Source organism: Callithrix jacchus, chromosome 20 (assembly GCF_049354715.1).
Source record: "Callithrix jacchus isolate 240 chromosome 20, calJac240_pri, whole genome shotgun sequence".
NCBI lineage: Eukaryota > Metazoa > Chordata > Mammalia > Primates > Cebidae > Callithrix > Callithrix jacchus.
In genome coordinates, this window is record NC_133521.1 from 25,651,799 (window position 1) to 25,672,492 (window position 20,694).

The window sequence follows — 20,694 nt, forward strand, 5'->3', positions numbered from 1 at the left end:
GAGTGTTCAGAGGCTTGTTTTACTTCTCTCTGCTTGAGCTCCTTTTAAATAGATGACATTGGCAGGGTGCGGTGGCTCACGCCTGTAATCCCAGCACTTTGGGAGGCCAAGGTGGGTAGATTACGAGGTCAGGAGTTCCAGACCAGCCTGGCCAAGATGGTGAAACTCCGTCTCTACTTAAAATACAAAAAAATTAGTCGGGCATGGTCGTGGGTGCCTGTAATCCCAGCTACTTGGGAGGCTGAGGCAGGAGAATTGCTTGAACCCAGGAGGCAGAGGTTGCAGTGAGCTGAGATTGTACCATTGCACTCCAGCCTGGGTGACAGAGTGATACTGTGTCTCAAAAAAAAAAAAAAAAAAAAAGAAGTGACATCATGAGCTAAATTTAGAAAATTTTTAGCTATTATCGTAACTCAACTGGTTGGCAGCATTACCAAGAAGCATGGTTCAAAAATTCCTAATTGAGGATTTTGCTGATACAACTTAGGGAGTAACATAGATTCTCTAAGGGAAGCGATTCCAACAACTTTATCTATCTATCTTATTTATTTATTTATGATGGAGTCTTGCTCTGTTGCCAGGCTGGAGTGCAGTGCTGCCATCTTGGCTCACTGCAACCTCTGACTCCCTGGTTCAAACGATTCTCCTGCCTCAGCCTCCCGAGTAGCTGTGATTACAGGCACATGCCACCATAGCCAGCTAATTTTTGTATTTTTAGTAGAGACAGCGTTTCATCATGTTGGCTAGGATGGTCTTGATCTCCTGACCTCCTTATCCACACGCCTCTGCCTCCCAAAGTGCTGGGATTACAGGTGTGAGCCACTGCACCCGACTTATTTATTTATTTATTTATTTATTGAGTTGCATCTTCCTATGTCACTGAGGCTTGAGTGCAATGGCACTATCTTGGCTTCCAGCAACCTCCGAATCTCAGGCTCAAACAACCCTCTGCCTCAGCCTCTAATGTAGCTGGGACTACAGGCATGTGCTGCCATGCCTGGCTAATTTTTTTTTTTTTTTCTTTGTAGAGACAGGTTTTTGCCATGTTGTCCAGGCTGGTCTCGAAGTCCTGAACTCAAGCCATTTGCCTGCCTCGGCCTCCCAAAGTGCTGGGATTGCAGGTGTGAGCTACCACACCTGTCCCCAACAACTTGAACAAATGATTTATCATAGGCCTAATAAATGTCAAGGAGTTACTTGGTAGGTACTAAAGATACATCAGTTGAGGTTGTTCTCAAATATAATATAAATCATGTCATTCCCCTTTTTAAAACTCTTACATGGTTTCCATTATTTTTTAATAAAATCCAAACTCCTTACTACGATTATTCTAGGTCTTGTTCTTCTAGCTCTACCCTTTTAGTTGTTAACTCTAGCCACATTGGATGTTACAATTCCTCCAAGAAACCAACGTGTTATTTGACTCAGACTGTTTGCTTAAGCCTGTTCTCCTGTGTCGGAATCATCACCTTCTCTCCCCTACCCGACTGACTCCCTTTATTTGCTTACTGGTTCCTATTTATTTTTCAGGTTTAGCTTACATGCTGCCTTCTCAAAAAGGCCGTTTCTGTAAAATGAGTTCCTTCTGCAAGTCTCTTTTTTACACCTAGTAGCACTTACCATTTTAATTTTTTATTATTACTATTTTTTTTTTTTGAGACGGCATTTGGCTCTTGATCCCAGGTTGGAGTGCAATGTCGTGATCTCGGCTCACTGCAACCTCCGTCTCCTGGGCTCAAGAGATTCTCCTGCCTCAGCCTCCTGAGGAGTTGGGAGTACATGTGCATGCCACCATGCCTGGGTAATTTTTTTATTTTTTGTAGAGACAAGGTTTCACCGTGTTAGCCAGGATGGTCTCAATCTCCTGACCTTGTGATCCACCCGCCTCAGCCTCCCAAAGTGCTGGGATTACAGGCATGAGCCACCACACCTGGCTTTACCGTTTTTAATTTGTGTTTTTGTCAGTCTCTCCTGAGACTGAGACTATGCTTAATGAGGGCAGGGACCATATGTATCTTATTTACTACTTACGTACCAACCATTTAGAACAGTTTCTATGAAATATTAATCACATTATTAATAGCTGGTGAATGAATGAGCACCTTTTTCACTTGGCTTCTGCGATGCTGCATTCTTTTGGTTCTTCTTTCATTTCACTGATATCTCTTCTAACCTCTTAACTCATTCCTCTTTTTCTCCGTGATCCTAAACTTTGGAGTTCCCTGTGCCTCAGTTGCCTGCTTTCTTCTCTACTTATACTAATTTCTTAGCAATCTTTTGGCCTTATGGCTTTAAATGTCATGTGTACATTAATGACTCCCAGATTTACATGGCTTGCTTGTGCTCTTATGTACAAATATCTACTTGGTGTTTCCACTTGGAAAGCTTACAGAACTATAACTGTAACTGAGCTATACAGAAATTCAGGCGTATAATGCAGGCAGAGAATAATGTAAGTGGGAAGAGCTTAAACATTCAGTATCATGTTTAATATATACAAAGTAGAAGTTTTGATTTCTTATCTCTATCAAGTCTTTATTTCAGTAATTGCTGTTCTTTCAGAAATTTCAGAAATTCAGAAAATTTCAGAAATACTGTGTTTCTAATAATAGTTCAGGCTTTAAACCTTGGTGTCATCCTTGACTCTTTTTTTTTTTTTGAGACAGTTTTGCTCTTGTCCAGGCTGGAGTGCAATGGCACGACCTCAGCTCACTACAGCCTCTGCCTCCTGGGCTCAAGTGATTGTCCTGCCTCGGCCTCCTGAGTAGCTGGGATTACAGGCATGCACCACCACACTTGGCTAATTTTGTATTTTCAGTTGAGGCAGGTTTCACTATGTTAGTCAGGCTGGTCTCAAACTCTTGACCTCAGGTGATCCACCTGCTTTGGCTTCCCAAAGTGCTGGTATTACAGGCATGAGCCACCATGCCCAGCCACCCTTGACTTCTTTCACATCCAGTCATCAAGTTCTGTCAGCACCACCTGAATCCAAAATCTGACTTCTTAATGCTACTTCTACTTTTACAGCCCAATTAGGTCTTGTATTCCATCATTTCTCACCTGGATGATTACAGTAGCCTCCTAAATTTATATCAGATCATACATGTCAAATGATGATACTTGTCTGTTTAGAACACTCCAGTGGTTTCCCATCTCAAAAGGCCTTACTTGACTAGCCTTTCCCTGACCACCCCCAGCCCTCATCATTCTCTTGCTTTTTCTCATACAGTACACTTCAACAGTGTTCCACCTCAGCTCTTCCCACTTACCATTATTCTTTGCCTGCATTATACCCCTGAATTTCTGTATAGCTCAGTTACATGAATATTCTTCTGCTGTATTTCCTCAAATATTAGAGAAGCCTTTTCAGACTTTCCTATTAAATTAACATCTTCAACTCCTCTATATTTTTTTACCGTTTTATTTTCTTTTATAGCAAATATCACTACCTGACATATTTTAGTAGAATGTAAGCTTCATGAAGCAAAGACTTTGTTTTGTTTACCATGGTGTTTTCAGTATCCAGAGCATACCTGCTTCTATAGTAGTTGATTAAAAAAAAAAAACAAAAACAAAACTTTGTTAAATGAATAAATTGAATCATGTTGTTTCCAGTGTAGACAGAATAGGTATATATGGTTTAAAAATGAACAGCACAAAGTTAGCACCCCCAAAATGGCAAAGTGGAATAAAGAAACGTTTTTGAAAGACACTGTTGAACTGTAATCCCAGCACTTCAGGAGGCTGGGGAAGGTGTATCGCTTGAGCCCAGGAGTTCAAAATTAGCCTGGGCAACAAGATGAGACCCTGTCTCTGTTAAAAAAAAAAAAATTAACTGGCAGTGATGGCATGCACCTGTGGTCTCAGCTACTCGAAAGGTTGGGGTGGGAAGATTGTTTGACCCAGGAGTTTGAGGCAGCAGTGAGCTATGAGTGTACCACTGCACTTCAGCCTGGGTGACAGTGAGACCTGGTCTCAAAAAAAAAAAAAAAAGTCCAGGCATGGTGGCTCACACCTATAATCCAAGCACTTTGGGAGGCTAAGGCAGGTAGATCACTTGAGATCAGGAGATCAAGACCAGTCTGGCCAACATGGTGAAATCTGTCTCTACTAAAAATACAGAAATTAGCAGGCTGGGCACAGTGGCTCGCATCTGTAATCCCAGCACTTTGGGAGGCCAAGGCAGGTAGATTGCTTGAGATTAGGAGTTTGAGACCAGCTTGGACAACATGGCAAAACCCTGTCTCTACTAAAAATACAAAAATTAGCTGGGCATGGTGTCAGGTGCCTGTAATCCCAGCTACTTGGGAGGCTGAGGCTCGAAAATCGTCTGAACTTGGGAGGTGGAGGTTGCAATGAGCCAAGATCACACCACTGCATTCCAGCCTGGCAACAGAGTGAGAATGTGTCCCAGAAAAAAAAAATTATCTGGGCAGGGTGGCGGGCACTTGTAGACTTAGCTACTCAGGATGCTGAGGCAGGAAACGGGACCATAGGTGCCCGCCATGACACCTGGACGCTAATTTTTGAAATTTTAGTAGAGACAGAGTTTGATCTTGTCGGCCAGGCTGGTCTTGAACTCCTGATCTCAAATGGTCCACCCACCTTGGCCTCCCAAAGTGCTGGGATTACAGGCATTAGCCACTGTGCCTGGCAACATGTAGTCTGCCAATTCCAACTCTTTTTTATTTTTTTTGAGATGGAGTCTCGCTCTGTTGCCCAGGCTGGAGTGCAGTGGCAGAATCTCAGCTCACTGCAACCTCTGCCTCCTGGGTTCACGTGATACTCGTGCCTCAGTCTCGTGAGTAGCTGAGATTACAGGCACCCACCACCATACCCAGCTACTTTTTGTATTTTTTAGTAGAGATGAGGTTTCACCATGTTGGCCATGTGGGTCTCGAACTCTTGATCTTAGGTGATTTACTTGCCTTGGCCTCCCAAAGTGCTGGGATTACAGGTGTGAGCCACCACACCTGGCTGTCTCATTTCTTACACAATTGTTTTACTCCTAAATTATACTTTTTTTGGGTGGGGGGGAAATGGGGTCTTGCTGTGTTACCCAGTCTGGCGTATAGTGGTACAAGGAAGACTCACCTCAACCTCCTAAGCTTAAGTGATCCTCCTGCCTCAGTCTCTCAAGTAGCTGGGACCACAGGTGTGCACCACCATACCCTGCTAATAAAAAAAATATATATTTTTAGCGACAAGAGTCTCACCAGGTTGCCTAGGCTGGTCTTGAATTCCTGGGCTGAAGCAATCCACCCACTCTGGCCTCCTAAAATACTTTTAGTAGAGATGGGGTTTCGCCATGTTGGCCAGGCTGGTCTTGAACTCCTGATCTCAGGTGATCCACCCGCCTTGGCCTCCCAAAGTGTTGGGATTATAGGCTTGAGCCACCATGCCCTGCCTAAATTTTTATTTATTTATTTTTGAGACAGGGTTTTACTTCTGTTGCCCAGGCTGGAGTGCAGTGGCCCAGTCTTGGCTCAACACTTAAGCAGTTCTTCTGCCTCAGCCTCCTGAGTAACTGGCACTGCATGAGTATACCACTGTGCCTGGCTAATTTTTGTGTTGTTTCTGTAGAGACAGTTTCGCATTGTAGTCCAGGCTGGTCTTCGGCTCCTGAACTCAAAGTGATCTGCCTTCCTTGTCCTCCCAAAGTGCTGGGATTACAAGGTGAGCCACCACGCCTGGTCTTCAATGATAGTAAATTTAAAAATAATATCTTGCTTGAAGAGACTGCAGTGAAACTGATACTCATGTCCCTCCAGTGTTACACATTGGATCAAGTCTTTTGGAACAAATGACCTTACATAGTAGGAGTGATAAATATGTATGTGTCCTGTGATCTAGTAACCCTACTCTAGGAATGTTTGTTTTTGTTTTTTTTTTTTGAGAAGGTATTGTTCTGTCCTCCAGGCTGGATTGCAGAAGCGTGATTATAGGTCACTGCAGCCTTGAACTCCTGGGCCCAAAGGGAGCCTCCTGCCTTAGGCTCCCAAGCAGCAGGGACAACTGGTATGTACTACCATGCCCAACTAATTTCACAAAAAAATTTTAGAAATGGGGTCTCATTGTGCTTCCCAGGTTGGTCTTGAACTCCTGGCCTTAGGAAATTCACCTCAGCCTCCCAAGTAGCTGGGATTATAGGTGCAGGCCACCCTGCCTGGCTCCATATACTCTTTGACCTAGCAAATATCAGCTCAGGATCAATCCAGTCGTCTGTCTTCTCTGTTATTACACGTAATGTTTCTGGGATGGGGAACAACAATAATCCAGATTGATAGAGATACAAGTGTTGAAACTCTGCTTTCAGTTCTTTTGGGTATATACCTAGAAGTAGAATTGCTAGATCATATGGTAAGTGTCTTTTTAGTTTTTCAAGGATCTGCCGTACTGTTTTCCATAGCAGTGGCACCATTTTACAGTCTCACCAGCAGTGTACAAGGATTCCGATTTCTTCATTTCTCCACATCCTCACCAACCCTTATTTTTTGTTTTTGTTTTTAACAGTAACCATCCTAATGGGTGTGAGGCAGTATCTCGTTGTGGTTTTAATTTGCATTTCCCTAGTAATTGATAATGAGTATTTTTTCATATAGTTTTTGTCCATTTGTATATCTTTTTTGGAGGAATGTCTGTTCAAACCCTTTGCCCTTTTTAAATTTTTTATTTCTGGCCGGGCGCGGTGGCTCAAGCCTGTAATCCCAGCACTTTGGGAGGCCGAGACGGGTGGATCGCGAGGTCAAGAGATTGAGACCATCCTGGTCAACATGGTGAAACCCCGTCTTTACTAAAAATACAAAAAATTAGCTGGGCATGGTGGCGCTTGCCTGCAATCCTAGCTACTCGGGAGGCTGAGGCAGGAGAATTGCCTGAACCCAGGAGGTGGAGGTTGCGGTGAGCCAAGATCGCGCCATTGCACTCCAGCCTGGGTAACAAGAGCGAAACTCGTCTCAAAAAAAAAAATTTTATTATTTCTTTCTTTCTTTATTAGATTCAGGGTCCTGCCCAGGCTGGTGTAGAGTGGAGCAAAAATAATGCACTGCAGCCTCAAACTCCCAGGCTTAAACAATTCTTCTGCCTCAGCCTCCCAAGCAGTTGGGACTACAGACTTAAGTCACCATGCCTGACTACCTTTGCCCAGTTTATTTAATTTATTTTTACTTTTAAGTTCTGGGAACTTTTATTTATTTTATTTATTTTTACTTTTAAGTACAGAACGTGCAGGTTTGTTACATAGGCGTATGTGTGCCATGGTGGTTTGCTGTACCTATCAACCTGTCATCTAGGTTTTAAACCCCGCATGCATTAGCTATTTGTCGTGATCCGCTCCCTCCCCTCGCCCCTCAACCCGAAACAGGCCCCGGTGTGTATTGTTCCCCCTGTGTCCAGCCCAGTTTTTAAATTGGGTTGTTTTCTTTTTTGTTGTTGAGTTGTAAGAATTCTTTATAGATTCTGAGTTTTAACCCCTAATGAGATACATGATTTTCTGCCATTCATAGGTTATCTTTTTACAGCGTCAGTAGTGTTCTGTGATGCACAGAGGTTTTACATTTGATATAGGTCAATTTGTCTATTTATAGTTTTTTTGCTTGTGCTTTTGGTGTTATATCCAAGAAATCATTGTCACATCCACTGTCATGCAGTTTTCTCCTAAGAGTTTTATGTAATATTTATATCTCTTATTTAAAAGGCATTATTTTTGGCAAAAATGCCAAGAGATAATTTAATCTGAAAAGTACAGTCTTTGCAACAATTGGCACTATAACAATTTGAATATCCATATGTAAAAATAAAAATAAAAGGAAACCCTGAACCCTTATCTCATTACATATACAAAAGTTAATTCTAAATAAATCATAGTCCTAAATACAAGAACTAAAATTTTAAAACCTCTAAACAAAAACATTGAAAATTTGTAAATTTATTTTCAAAATCTGACTTACCTTGGGTTTAAAGGAAATACTTTGTCACTGGTAATGCCGTAGGTAGGAGATGAGGCACAGGGAGTAGTAGTATTGTGTAAGTCGGTCTGCACTTACCCACTAGGTATCCAACAATTAAGTTAAATTTCTGATGTTACTCCTGGAGTCAGAGCCCACATGTTAAAGGCTCAGTCCCATAAGACTGCCCCTGCTTCCAATATTGGCTGACTACAGACTTGCAGGTCCCATTGACTTCCTTCTCTTGTTCAGTAGTTTACTAGAACAACTTAACAGAACTCAGGAAGGCAATTACTTTTACTGGTTGTTTATAAAGGATGCAACTCAGGAACAGCCAAATGGAAGAGATGCATAGGGCAAGGTTTGGGAAGGGGTGTGTGCATGGTTCCATGCCCTCTCTGAGTATACCACATCCTAGCACTTCATGTATTCACCAACCTAGAATCTCTTCAAAACCCCACTGTTCAAGGAGTTTTAATGGAGGTTTAATTACATAAGCAAAATCAATTAAATCATTGGCCATTGGTGGCTATCTAGGGGCCAGAATAGTCACTTCTTTAGCATAAACTCAGGTACAGTTGAAGGAGACTTTTATGAATAACAAAAGATGCTATCATTTAGGATATTCCAAAGGTTTTAGAAACTGTGCCAATGACTGGAACAAAGAACAATGTATATTTTCAGTTATGCCACAATGAGTGATGGTACAGGAGTTGTTGCCTAGAAGTTTTAAGTGGAATAATCATTTGTACAAATAATCATTTGGAAAAGGATATGCATAATGAAATTGTATGGTTTCACTGTTTCACATAGATTAGTGTTTGCTAGGAGCTGAAGGGAGAGTAGAGAGTGACTGCTAATGGGTATGCAATTTCTTTTAGGGTGATGAAAATATGGAATTAGATAATGGTGATGGTTGTACAACTTTCTGAATATACTAAAAGCAACTATCCTTTTATTAGAGATGCTACGTTTATCAGTTCTCTGTACTTGGTCTGTTTCTGAACTTTCTGTTATTCCACTGGTCAGATTATCTATGCTAGTAACACTTCTATCTGGAGGCTTCAGAATATGTATTCATGCTTGGTAGGGCTAGTGTTCCCTATGTTCATGGCTATTCTTGCATGTTTTTTATTCTCCATATGAACTTTAATATTTGTCTAACTTCAGAAAATAGCTTGTTGGTATTTTTGCTGGGGTTATATTGAATTCATAAATCAATTTAGGGAGAACTGCCACCTTTATAATGTTAAGGTTTTTTAAAATTGCATTTTAGGTTTAGGGGTACATGTGAAGAACATGCAAGATTGTTGCATAGGTACACACATGGCACTGTGATTTGCTGCCTTCCTCCCCATCACCTGTATCTGCCATTCCTCCCCATGCTCTCTCTCCCCAACTCCCCACCCCATTGTCCCTTCCCTACTTCCCCTCAATAGACCCCAATGTGTGATGCTCCTCTTCCTGTGTCCATGTGTTCTCATTGTTCAACACCCACCTATGAGTGAGAACATGTGGTGTTTGATTTTCTGTTCTTGTGTCAGTTTGCTGAGAATGATGGTTTCCAGGTTCATCCATGTCCCTACAAAGGACACGAACTCATCGTTTTTGATGGCTGCATAATATTTCATGGTGTATATGTGCTACATTTTCCCTGTCCAGTCTATCAATCGATGGGCATTTGGGTTGGTTCCAGATCTTTGCTATTGTAGACTGTGCTGCATTGAACATTCGTGTGCATGTGTCCTTATAGTAGAACGATTTATAATCCTTTGGATATATACCCAGTAATGGGATTGCTGGGTCAAATGGAATTTCTATTTCTAGGTCCTTGAGGAATCGCCACAGTGTCTTGCACAGTAGTTGAACTAATTTACACTCCCACCAAGAGTGTAAAAGTGTTCCTATTTCTCCACATCTTCTCCAGCATCTGTTGTCTCCAGATTTTTTTTTTTTTAATTGCATTTTAGGTTTTGGGGTACATGTGCAGAGCATGCAATACAGTTGCATAGGTACACACAGGGCAGTGTGTTTTGTTTGCTTTCTCCCCTTCACCCACATTTGGTATTTCTCCCCTGGCAATCCCTCCCCACCTCCCCCTCCCACTGGCCCTCCCCTTTTCCCCCTATAGACCCCAGTGTTTAGTACTCCTCTCTCTGTGTCCATGTGCTCTCATTTTTCATCACCCGCCTATGAGTGAGAATATGCGGTGTTTCATTTTCTGTTCTTGTGTCAGTTTGCTGAGAATGATGTTCTCCAGATTCATCCATGTCCCTATAAACTACATGAACTCATCATTTCTGATTGCTGCATAATATTCCATGGTGTATATGTGTCACATTTTCCCAATCCAGTCTATCATCGATGGGCATTTGGGTTGATTCCAGGTCTTTGCTATTGTAAACAGTGCTGCAGTGAACATTCGTGTGCATGTGTCCTTGTAGTAGAACGATTTATAGTCCTTTGGATATATACCCAGTAATGGGATTGCTGGGTCAAATGGGATTTCTATTTCTAAGGCCTTGAGGAATCGCCACACCGTCTTCCACAATGGTTGGACTAATTTACACTCCCACCAAGAGTGTAAAAGTGTTCCTTTTTCTCCACATCCTCTCCAGCATCTGTTGTCTCCAGATTTTTTAATGATCGCCATTCTAACTGGCGTGAGATGGTATCTCAGTGTAGTTTTGATTTCCATTTCTCTAATGACCAGTGATGGTGAGCATTTTTTCATATGTTTGTTGGCCTCATGTATGTCTTCTTTTGTAAAGTGTCTGTTCATATCCTTTGCCCACTTTTGAATGGGCTTGTTTGTTTTTTTCTTGTAAATCTGTTTAGTTCTTTATAGATTCTGGATATCAACCCTTTGTCAGATGGGTAGATTGCAAAAATTTTTTCCCATTCTGTTGGTTGCTGATTCACTCTAACGACTATTTCTTTTGCCGTTCAGAAGCTGTGGAGTTTGATTAGGTCCCCTTTGTCTATTTTGGCTTTTGTTGCCAATGCTTTTGGTGTTTTGGTCATGAAGTCCTTGCCTATGCCTATGTCCTGAATGGTTTTGCCTAGATTTTCTTCTAGGGTTTTTATGGTGTTAGGTCTTATGTTTAATCCATCTGGAGTTAATTTTAGTGTAAGGTGTCAGGAAGGGGTCCAGTTTCTGCTTTCTGCACACGGCTAGCCAGTTTCCCCAACACCATTTTTAAACAGGGAATCCTTTCCCCATTGCTTGTTTTTGTCAGGTTTGTCAAAGATCGGATGGTTGTAGGTATGTTGTGTTGCCTCCAAGGCCTCTATTCTGTTCCATTGGTCTATATCTCTGTTTTGGTACCATTACCATGCTGTTTTGATTACTGTAGCCTTGTAGTATAGTTTGAAGTCCAGTAGTGTGATGCCTCCCACTTTGTTCTTTTTGCTTAGAATTGAGTTGGCTATGCGGGCTCTCTTTTGGTTCCATATGAAGTTTAAGGTGGTTTTTTCCAGTTCTGTGAAGAAGGTCATTGGTAGCTTGATGGGTATAGCATTGAATCTGTAAATTACTTTGGACAGTATGGCCATTTTCATGGTATTGATTCTTCCTAACCATGAGCAGGGAAATGTCTCCCTATCTGTGTCCTCTCTTATTTTGTTGAGCAGTGGTTTGTAGTTCTTGAAAAGGTCCTTTATGTTCCTTGTTAGTTGTATTCCTAGGTTTTTTATTCTCTTTGTCGCAATTGTGAATGGCAGTTCGTTCTTGATTTGGCTCTTTTTAAATCTGTTATTGGTGTATAGGAATGCTTGTGAATTTTGCACATTGATTTTGTATCCTGAGACTTTGTAGAAGTTGCTTATCAGTTTCAGGAGATTTTGGGCTGAGACGATGGGGTCTTCTAGATATACAATCATGTTGTCTGCAAATAGAGACAATTTGACTTCCTCCTTTCCTAGTTGAATGCCCTTTATTTCTTTTTCTTGCCTGATTGCTCTGGCTAGAACTTCCAATACTATATTGAATAGGAGTGGTGAGAGAGGGCATCCTTGTCTAGTGCCAGATTTCAAAGGGAATGCTTCCAGTTTTTGCCCATTCTTTATGATATTGGCTGTTGGTTTGTCGTAAATAGGTTTTATTATTTTGAGATACATTCCGTCAATACCTAGTTTATTGAGGGTTTTTAGCATAAAGGCTGTTGAATTTTGTCAAAGGCCTTCTTTGCATCAATTGAGATAATCATGTGGTTTTTGTTTTTGGTGCTGTTTATGTGGTGAATTACGTTTATAGACTTGCGTATGTTGAACCAGCTTTGCATCCCCAGGATGAATCCTACTTGATTTTGGTGGATAAGCTTTTTGATATGCTGTTGCAATCGGTTTGCCAGTATTTTATTGAAGATTTTTGCATCTATTTTCATCATGGACATTGGCCTGAAGTTTTCTTTTCTTGCTGAGTTTCTGCTGGGTTTTGGTATCAGGATGATGTTGGTCTCCTAAAAATTTGGGAAGGATTTCCTCTTTTTGGATTATTTGAAATAGTTTCAGAAGGAATGGTACCAGCTCCTCTTTGTATGTCTGGTAGAATTGGGCTGTGAACCCATCTGGACCTGGGCTTTTTCTGGGTAGTATGTTAAGGTCTTAATAACAACAAATATTTGGAATTTAGGAACTTCAGTTTAGAAAAAAGAATAACCAATATCTTTGTGTTCAAGTTGACTTTTGTGTCTCTCAGTAGCGTTTTAACATTTTCCTGCTATTGGTTTTATATGTTTCTTAGTACCGTTATTTAATCTTTCTTGTTATTGTCAATGAGGTTTTCTCTCTCATTAGCTTTTCTATTTACTATATGTTTTTATGACAGCTTTATTAAGATATTCATATAACATATACTTCACTTATTTAAGATGTACAGTTCAGTGATTTGTTAGTATATTTACAGGATTGTGCAGCCATCACTAGTCAATTTTAGAACATTGAATATGTTCTAAAATCAATCATTAACCCCCAGAGAAACTCAATACCCACTAGCAGTTACTCTCCTTCCCCCCATAAATTCTTTATTTATTTTTTTGTTGTTTTGTTGACTTTAATGGTTTGTTGTTGTTGTTACATAAAAGCTGTTTGTTTGCATCACTTTCTTCAGAGTAACAAAACCCCCTTCAGAGGGCCCTTCTGCCGGGATATCCTGCCTTTGCTCTGAGCTAGGATGCTGTCACATCTGTGGTATTGGAATCCAGAGCGCTGGACTTAAGTGTTTTTTTTTTTTCCAGCTTTTTGTCTCCGTCACATATAGATTTTCTTCTTTGGAGCTCTCACTTCCTACTTCTCCTGATTCAGTAAGTGGAGGTGTGAGAGCGTAAGTTGTATACTTAAACAGATGTTTCAATTTATTAGGAAATATTTCAGAGTTTAAAGTATAAGATAATATGTCCATCTTAAATTTTAAAAGGAAGAACAAAAGAGAATTTACATGTTTTGCATTTTTGCTAAATGTTAGTCATTGTGTTAAATTGCTTGTCTTAAAATGGTCTCATGTGTTTTGGATGATACCTTACTCAATTCCTGCCAGTTTTATGACCAGGAACTGAAGTTCAGTCAGGTTAAATAACTTGTCCAAATTCATACACCTATGAAATGGTAGAGCCAAGGTTTAAATCTAGGGGGTTTTGTTTTGTTGTTTTGATACATGTATAAAAACTCTTTAGTGAAAATGTTTACTTACTGTAGAGTATCTTAAAAGTTCCAAAATCATCTGGGCACCATGGCTCACACCTGTAATCCCAGCACTTTGGGAGGCCAAGGCAGGCAGATCACAAGGTCAGGAGATCAAGACCAACCTGGCCAACATGGTGAAACCCGGTCTCTACTAAAGATACAAAAAAATTAAACTGATAAGAACATGGTGGCACGTGCCTGTTATCCCAGCTACTCAGGAGGCTGAGGCAGGAGAATTGCCTGAACCTAGGAGGCGGAGGTTGCGGTGAGCCGAGATTGCGCCATTACACTCCAGCCTGGGTAACAAGAATGAAACTCCATCTCAAAAAAAAAAAAAAAAAAAAAATTAGTTGGGTATGGTAGCATAAGCCTGTAGTCCCAGCTACTTGGGAGGCTGAGGCAAGAGAATTGCTTGAACCCAGGAGGTGGAGATTGTGGTGAGCCGAGATCACACCACTGCACTATGGCCTGGGCAACAGTGTGAGACTCTGTCTCAAAAAAAAAAAAAAGTTCCAAAACCTAGGACTTAGAGATATACTTTAATTAAAGTTTGCTGCCTATGACAGCAACATCAGGAGCATAAAGAGGTGTATGTTATTTTCCAGGGGTACTAATGTAATGAAACAAATATGGTCTTCTATTTTCCAGGGGTACTAATATAATAAAACAAATATGCTCTTCTTGAGTACTTCTGTCTGTTTTATCTATGAAGGGTTTTATCTTTGATCTTCCAGTCTCTTTTAGAAAAAGTGAAGGTGTTCAGACAGCCCCTTGTATGAAGGCTTTGTACTTGTGCCTTTTTAGAAATGAATAATCACTCCTTGCTAAAATTGTTTTCTTTTTTAAAAAATTTAATCTAATTTTTGTTTGTTCGTTTGCTTATTTTTTTTCCTTCCTAAAATTGAAGTTGCAAAATACTGTTACTGCTGCAAGCATTCTCAGTAGATAATCTGGCAAGGTTTGTTTAGTGTTAAATATTCCAGCAAGGTTTGTTTAGTGTTAAATATTTCTGCAAAGGGAGAATTGTAAAAGTTCTGCCCTTATGAGGATTATTTTAATGATTAATCATAAATTAAAAGCCCTCGTGTTATTTTCTAGTGATGTAAAGCATCTAGTGGTTTCATGTGGGTTTTGTAACCTAGTCTGCTATCAATTAAGATAGTTCTTGATGGTATGAATGTCAAGAAAGGAGTTTTCACTGTTAATCATAAAAAATTCCATAAAGAAAAGAGAAATCTCAAATTCTACTGCAAGGAAAATGAGGCCTGGAGAGGGTGAGTGATGTGATAAAGAGCTCATAATTAATGGCAGAGGTATACTAGATTCTAGGTCTCCTGTTTCTAGAATCCTTTTTGCTAGTAAACCTAGTATGTATAGATATAACTAAAATAGCCTTTCAAGGACTGATTTTTCCTTTACTCCGTTTTAACCTGCAAATCCCAAATGAAACTCAGTTTATATGATTATATCATTTTGTTATTCTATGAATATTCTTTAGAATTATGGATGTTATTTTTGTTTTTGTTTTTAATAAACACATTTATTGGGTTAGGCACGGAGGCTCTCACACCTATAATCCCAGCACTTTGGGAGGCTAAAGTGGGAGGATAACTTGAGCCCAGCCTGGGCAACAAAGCAAGGCCCTGTCTCTACCAAAAATGACAATGAAAAGTAACCAGGAGTGTGGCATGCACCTGTGTTCCAGCTACTCTGGAGGCCAAAGAGAGGATCACTTGAGTCTGGGAGGTTGAGGCTGCAGTGAGCTGTGATCACATCATTTCACAGATAGGTGACAGAGTGAGACCCTATCTTAGAAAGAAAAGTTTTTTAGAGTATAATGTTTCCTGATTATCTTTTTAGAAAATGTGGAACTAAAAAGGGAAAATTACATATACAGTGGTATATGTAATAATTATACATATCTGCAGAAATAATCAGATGCATCGGAAAAAAACCGCACATGCCACCTATTTTGTGGAGTTAATGACGTACATTTTATATCCCACTTTTCTCTCAAGATTGTTGCTAACTTTCTTATTTAGTAATTTATACATCTGAGTTGTCTAATTTCTTGTTATGTTGGTTTTTTTTTTTTTTTGGCCTTCTTCCTCATAGATCTTGAGCCAGATGATTGTGCATCCATTTACATCTTTAATGTAGATCCACCTCCATCTACTCCAAACACACCACTTTGCTTACCACATCATGGATTACCATCTCACTCTTCTGTTTTGTCACCATCGTTTCAGCTCCAAAGTCACAAAAACTATGAAGGAACTTGCGAGATTCCTGAATCTAAATATATCCCATTAAGTGGCCCAAAACCCTTTGAGTGCCCAAGTATTCAAATTACATCTATCTCCCCTAACTGTCATCAAGAAATAGATACACATGAAGATGACCTACAGATAAATGACCCAGAAAGGGAATTTTTGGAAAGGCCTTCTAGAGATCATCTCTATCTTCCTCTTGAGCCATCCTACCGGGAGTCTTCTCTTAGTCCTAGTCCTGCCAGCAGCATCTCTTCTAGGAGCTGGTTCTCTGATGCATCTTCTTGTGAATCACTTTCACATATTTATGATGATGTTGACTCAGAATTGAATGAAGCTGCAGCCCGGTTCACCCTTGGATCCCCTCTGACTTCTCCTGGTGGCTCTCCAGGGGGCTGCCCTGGAGAAGAAACTTGGCATCAACAGTATGGACTTGGACACTCATTATCACCTAGGCAATCTCCTTGCCACTCTCCTAGATCCAGTATCACTGATGAGAATTGGCTGAGCCCCAGGCCAGCCTCAGGACCCTCATCGAGGCCCACTTCCCCCTGTGGGAAACGGAGGCACTCCAGTGCTGAAGTTTGTTATGGTGGGTCCCTTTCACCCCATCACTCACCTGTTCCTTCTCCTGGTCACTCCCCCAGGGGAAGTGTGACGGAAGATACCTGGCTCAATGCTTCTGTCCATGGTGGGTCAGGCCTTGGCCCTGCAGTTTTTCCATTTCAGTACTGTGTAGAGACTGACATCCCTCTGAAAACAAGGAAGACTTCTGAAGATCAAGCTGCCATACTACCAGGAAAATTAGAGCTCTGTTCAGATGACCAAGGGAGTTTATCACCATCCCGGGAGACTTCAGTAGATGATGGCCTTGGATCTCAGTATCCTTTAAAGAAAGATTCATCTGGTGATCAGTTTCTTTCAGTTCCTTCACCCTTTACCTGGAACAAACCAAAGCCTGGCCACACCCCTATATTTCGGTGAGTTGATAGAAATGACTATTGGTCATTTTTCATGTTTATGGGTCATTGGTGGCATATCAGTATATATGACATTATAAATATGTAATGGTTTGACCATTTCTCCTCTTCCTATTCAAAATTTCTACCAGATAACTTAATGTTAATTTTTATTTGCATCTTAAAAGTATTTTTAGATAGGTTAAATACAATTTTAAAAGTGTATAGCTAATGAATTGTTGGTGATAATAAATTACATTTAAAAATCCTGGCTGGGTTTGGAGGCTTATCCTTCGTAGTCCCAGCACTTGGGAGGCTGAGGCAGGAGGATTGCTTGAGCCCAGGAGTTTGAATCCACCCTGGGCAACATAGCAAGACTGTCCCTACAAAAAAAAAATTGACCAGGCATATTGGTGTGTGCCTGTAGTCCTAGCTGCTTGGGAGACTGAGGTGGAGGATTGCTTGAGCACAGCACTTCAAGGATGCAGTGAACCATGATCATGCCATTGTACTTCATCCTGTCTCTACCAAAAAAGAAAAAACTTTATTGCAAAAGTTGGATTATAATGTGAATTTAATGACTAAGAAAACTATTTGGGAGCCAGGCGTGGTGTCTCATGCCTGTAATCCCAGCACTTTGGGAGGCCCTGCCAGGTGAATCACTCGAACCCAGGAGTTTGAGACCAGCCTGGGTGACATGGCAAAACCCTGTCTCTACAAAAAATATAAAAATTAACCAGGGGTAGTGGCACACACCTATAGTCCCAGGTACTAGGGAGGCTGCGGCAGGAGCATCACTTGAGATAGGAGATGGAGGCTGCAGTGAGCCAAGATCGTGCCACTGCACACCAGCCTGGGTGAAAGCAAGACCCTGTCTGCACCACCCCCCACCAAAAAAAAAAAAAAAGAAAGAAAAAAATAACCTATTAATTACATTTACAGAATCAATCTAGTCTATAATTGATTAGAAAAGACAAATTTTATGTATTGAATTCCCACATAGAATTGTGCCTGTTAGGATTTTTGTTTTGTTTTTTAAGACAGTGTCTTGCTCTGTTGCCCAGGCTGGAGTACAGTGGTACAATCATAGCTCACTGTAGGCTCAACCTCCCAGACTCAAGCAATCTTTATACCTCAGGCTCCTGAGTATCTGGGACTATAGACGTGCACCACCACACTCAATTATTTAAAAAAAAAAAAAAATTTTTTTTTTTTTTTGGTAGAGATAGGGTCTTGCTTTATTGCTCAGGCTGATCTTAAACTCTGGGCCTCAAACGATCCTCCTTCTGAGCTTGCAAAGTGCCAGGATTACAGGCAGGAGCCACTGTGCCTAGCCAGGGGTCTGTCCGGCCTTCGGTCCATTTGTCCCTCCCTCCCTCCCTTCCCTCCTTCCTTCCTTCCTCCCTCCCTCCCTTCTTCCCTTCCTCCCTTCCTCCCTCTCTCCCTCTCTTTCTCTTTCTTTCTCCTCTCCCCTCCCCTACCCCTTCCCTCCCCTCTCCCTCCCCCACCCCACCCCACCCCTGCCCCGCCCCTCCTTCACCTCTCCCCTCTTCCCCCCTCCCCTCTCCCCTTTTCTGGACAGAGTTTCACTCTGTTGCCCAGGCTGGAGTGTAATGGCACAATCTCAGCTCACTGCAAGCTCCACCTTCCCGGTTCAAGAGGTTGTCCTGCCTCAGTCTCCAGAGTAGCAGGGATTAGAGGTGCCCACCACCATGCCCAGCTAATTTTTGTATAAGATCCTGACCTCAGGTGATCTGCCCACCTTGGCTTCCCAAAGTGCTGGGATTACAGGAGTGAGCCACCACACCTGGCCAATGCTTTTTCATTAGTGTGAATCTTTATTTCTCAATCCTGATCTTTAGAAAATAGAATTATGGTAATGAAGACACCTTTGAACCCATCGCTTTGCTTCTGAAATTTATGTTAATTTTTCTAGTGTTTTGCTTAAGCCTGTAAAACAAATACAGAAGTAACTGAGAGTTGAAGTTGGATTTTGCAAACTAATAAAAATTAATATCTTTGAATTTCACAAGAGTTGGACTTAAAGCTAGGCTGAAGACATGGAAGGAAACAATGAAATAATTTAGAAATTTTATTTGGCCTGTAGACATATAAAGTTTTTCTTTTATAATCCATATTTTTAATGTTAATATATCAAAATGAACTTTTGGGCCTTTAAGCAGTTTAAATTGTTTTATTGATAAAGTTAAGAAAAGTAACATTTAGAGATGCTGGAGTGACAGGCTATTTTTCCAACCAAACATATACTGAAATTAAATTTTTGCTTCAAATTTTGCAGTATATTGCTGAACAGAAGCAATTTTTCAGAGAGACAGGGAAAGGCGCAATAGGGAGGAAGTAGGGGAAGGAGGTAGGGAGGAAGTGTGTGAAGTGATAAGTTCAATAGGTTGACATCCACAGATGTGTACCAGGGAGGGAGAGAGACATCCTGACAGAGAGAGAGAGAGAGAGAGAGATTTGGATATGTGGAGAGATACTGATACAGATAAACAGAAATGTGCCTCTTAGTTTAAAAAAAAATTGAATTATTTTTTGATTATTTTTGTTAATTACATACACATAGTTGAGAAACATTTATAGTTTTACAAATTATTAGAATTTGTCTTTTTTTTTAAAAAAGGGAAATCAGAATGAAGATAAGATAAATTTAAAATATTTTTTTTCCTTTTTTTTTAGACAGGGTCTTGCTCTGTTGGCCAGGCTGGAGTGCAGTGGCACAATCTTGGCTCATTGCAACTTTCATCTTGCAGGCTCAAACAGTTCTCCTGCCTCAGCCTCCCAAGTAGCTGAGATTTACAGGCGTGTGCCACCACACCAGCTAATTTTTGTATTTATAGTAGAGACGGGTTTCACCATGCTGGCCAGGTTGGTCTCAAACTCCTGACCTCAGGTAATTTGTCCGTCTTGGCCTCCCAAAGTGCTGGGATTACAAATGTGAGCCACCGTGCCTGGCGTTTATTTTTATTTTCTAAAGTTTACTTATCTTTAAGCACATACCACCTTTGGGAAATAAAATAGATTTTATCCTAAAGATGAAATCGTTATTTATTAAGAATTCACCATAACCAGAATTATAACTTACTAAATGAAGTTTTATTTTGTAGTACATTGTTTCAAAGATCACAGAAAGAAATGTTGATGCTGGTAAAGAAGCCATTTGAATCATTGCTTGGCAATAATAGCATGGTGACATGCATCTTTGTGTGTTTTGTTTGTAGCACATCTTCATTACCTCCACTAGACTGGCCTTTACCAGCTCATTTTGGACAATGTGAACTGAAAATAGAAGTACAGCCTAAAACTCATCATCGAGCCCATTATGAAACAGAAGGTAGTCGAGGGGCAGTAAAAGCATCCACTGGGGGACATCCTGTCGTGAAGGTATGAGACTTTGGGGCTTGTGTTGCAGATACCATACACCGAGTGATGATAAGACAAGTCTATTCAGTTAGGTACTAGAGAGCACAAAGAACAAAAGCTCAAAACTAGAGAGCCTCTGTTGTTTTGGGGGCTGTTTCATATGACTGCACTTCTGTACTAAGTTATATTTGCTAGGCTAAAAGATATTCTTTCCGGGACTGCTGACTTTCCTTTGGGGGAGACTCAGGAAAGATTACAGTGGCCAAATAGCTGTTTTTCTGACTTATAAAAAGATGGCCGTATTATGTTTATGAATAAAATATATGCTTATTTAAAATTTCATACAGAAAATGAAAGAATAAAGCAACTAATTACCCAAAATCTAACCCTCTCAGAAATAGGCAGTTTTAACATTTGATTAACAGTCGAGGTAATTCTCCGTGTGTATATTTAGCA

General features: G+C 40.7%; 1 protein-coding gene across 10 annotated transcripts in view; it reads left to right on the plus strand.

The window, feature by feature from the left end:
• The window catches only part of NFATC3 (nuclear factor of activated T cells 3), a 160,089-nt gene that overhangs the window by 35,826 nt on the left and 103,569 nt on the right, over positions 1 to 20,694 (plus strand). For all 10 annotated transcript variants that reach the window (XM_035282294.3, XM_002761175.7, XM_017967043.4 and 7 more), the window contains exons 2-3: positions 15,744 to 16,878; positions 20,097 to 20,259. In XM_035282294.3, coding sequence (XP_035138185.1) covers positions 15,744 to 16,878; positions 20,097 to 20,259 — 1,298 coding nt within the window. The remainder of the gene's footprint in view (positions 1 to 15,743; positions 16,879 to 20,096; positions 20,260 to 20,694) is intronic.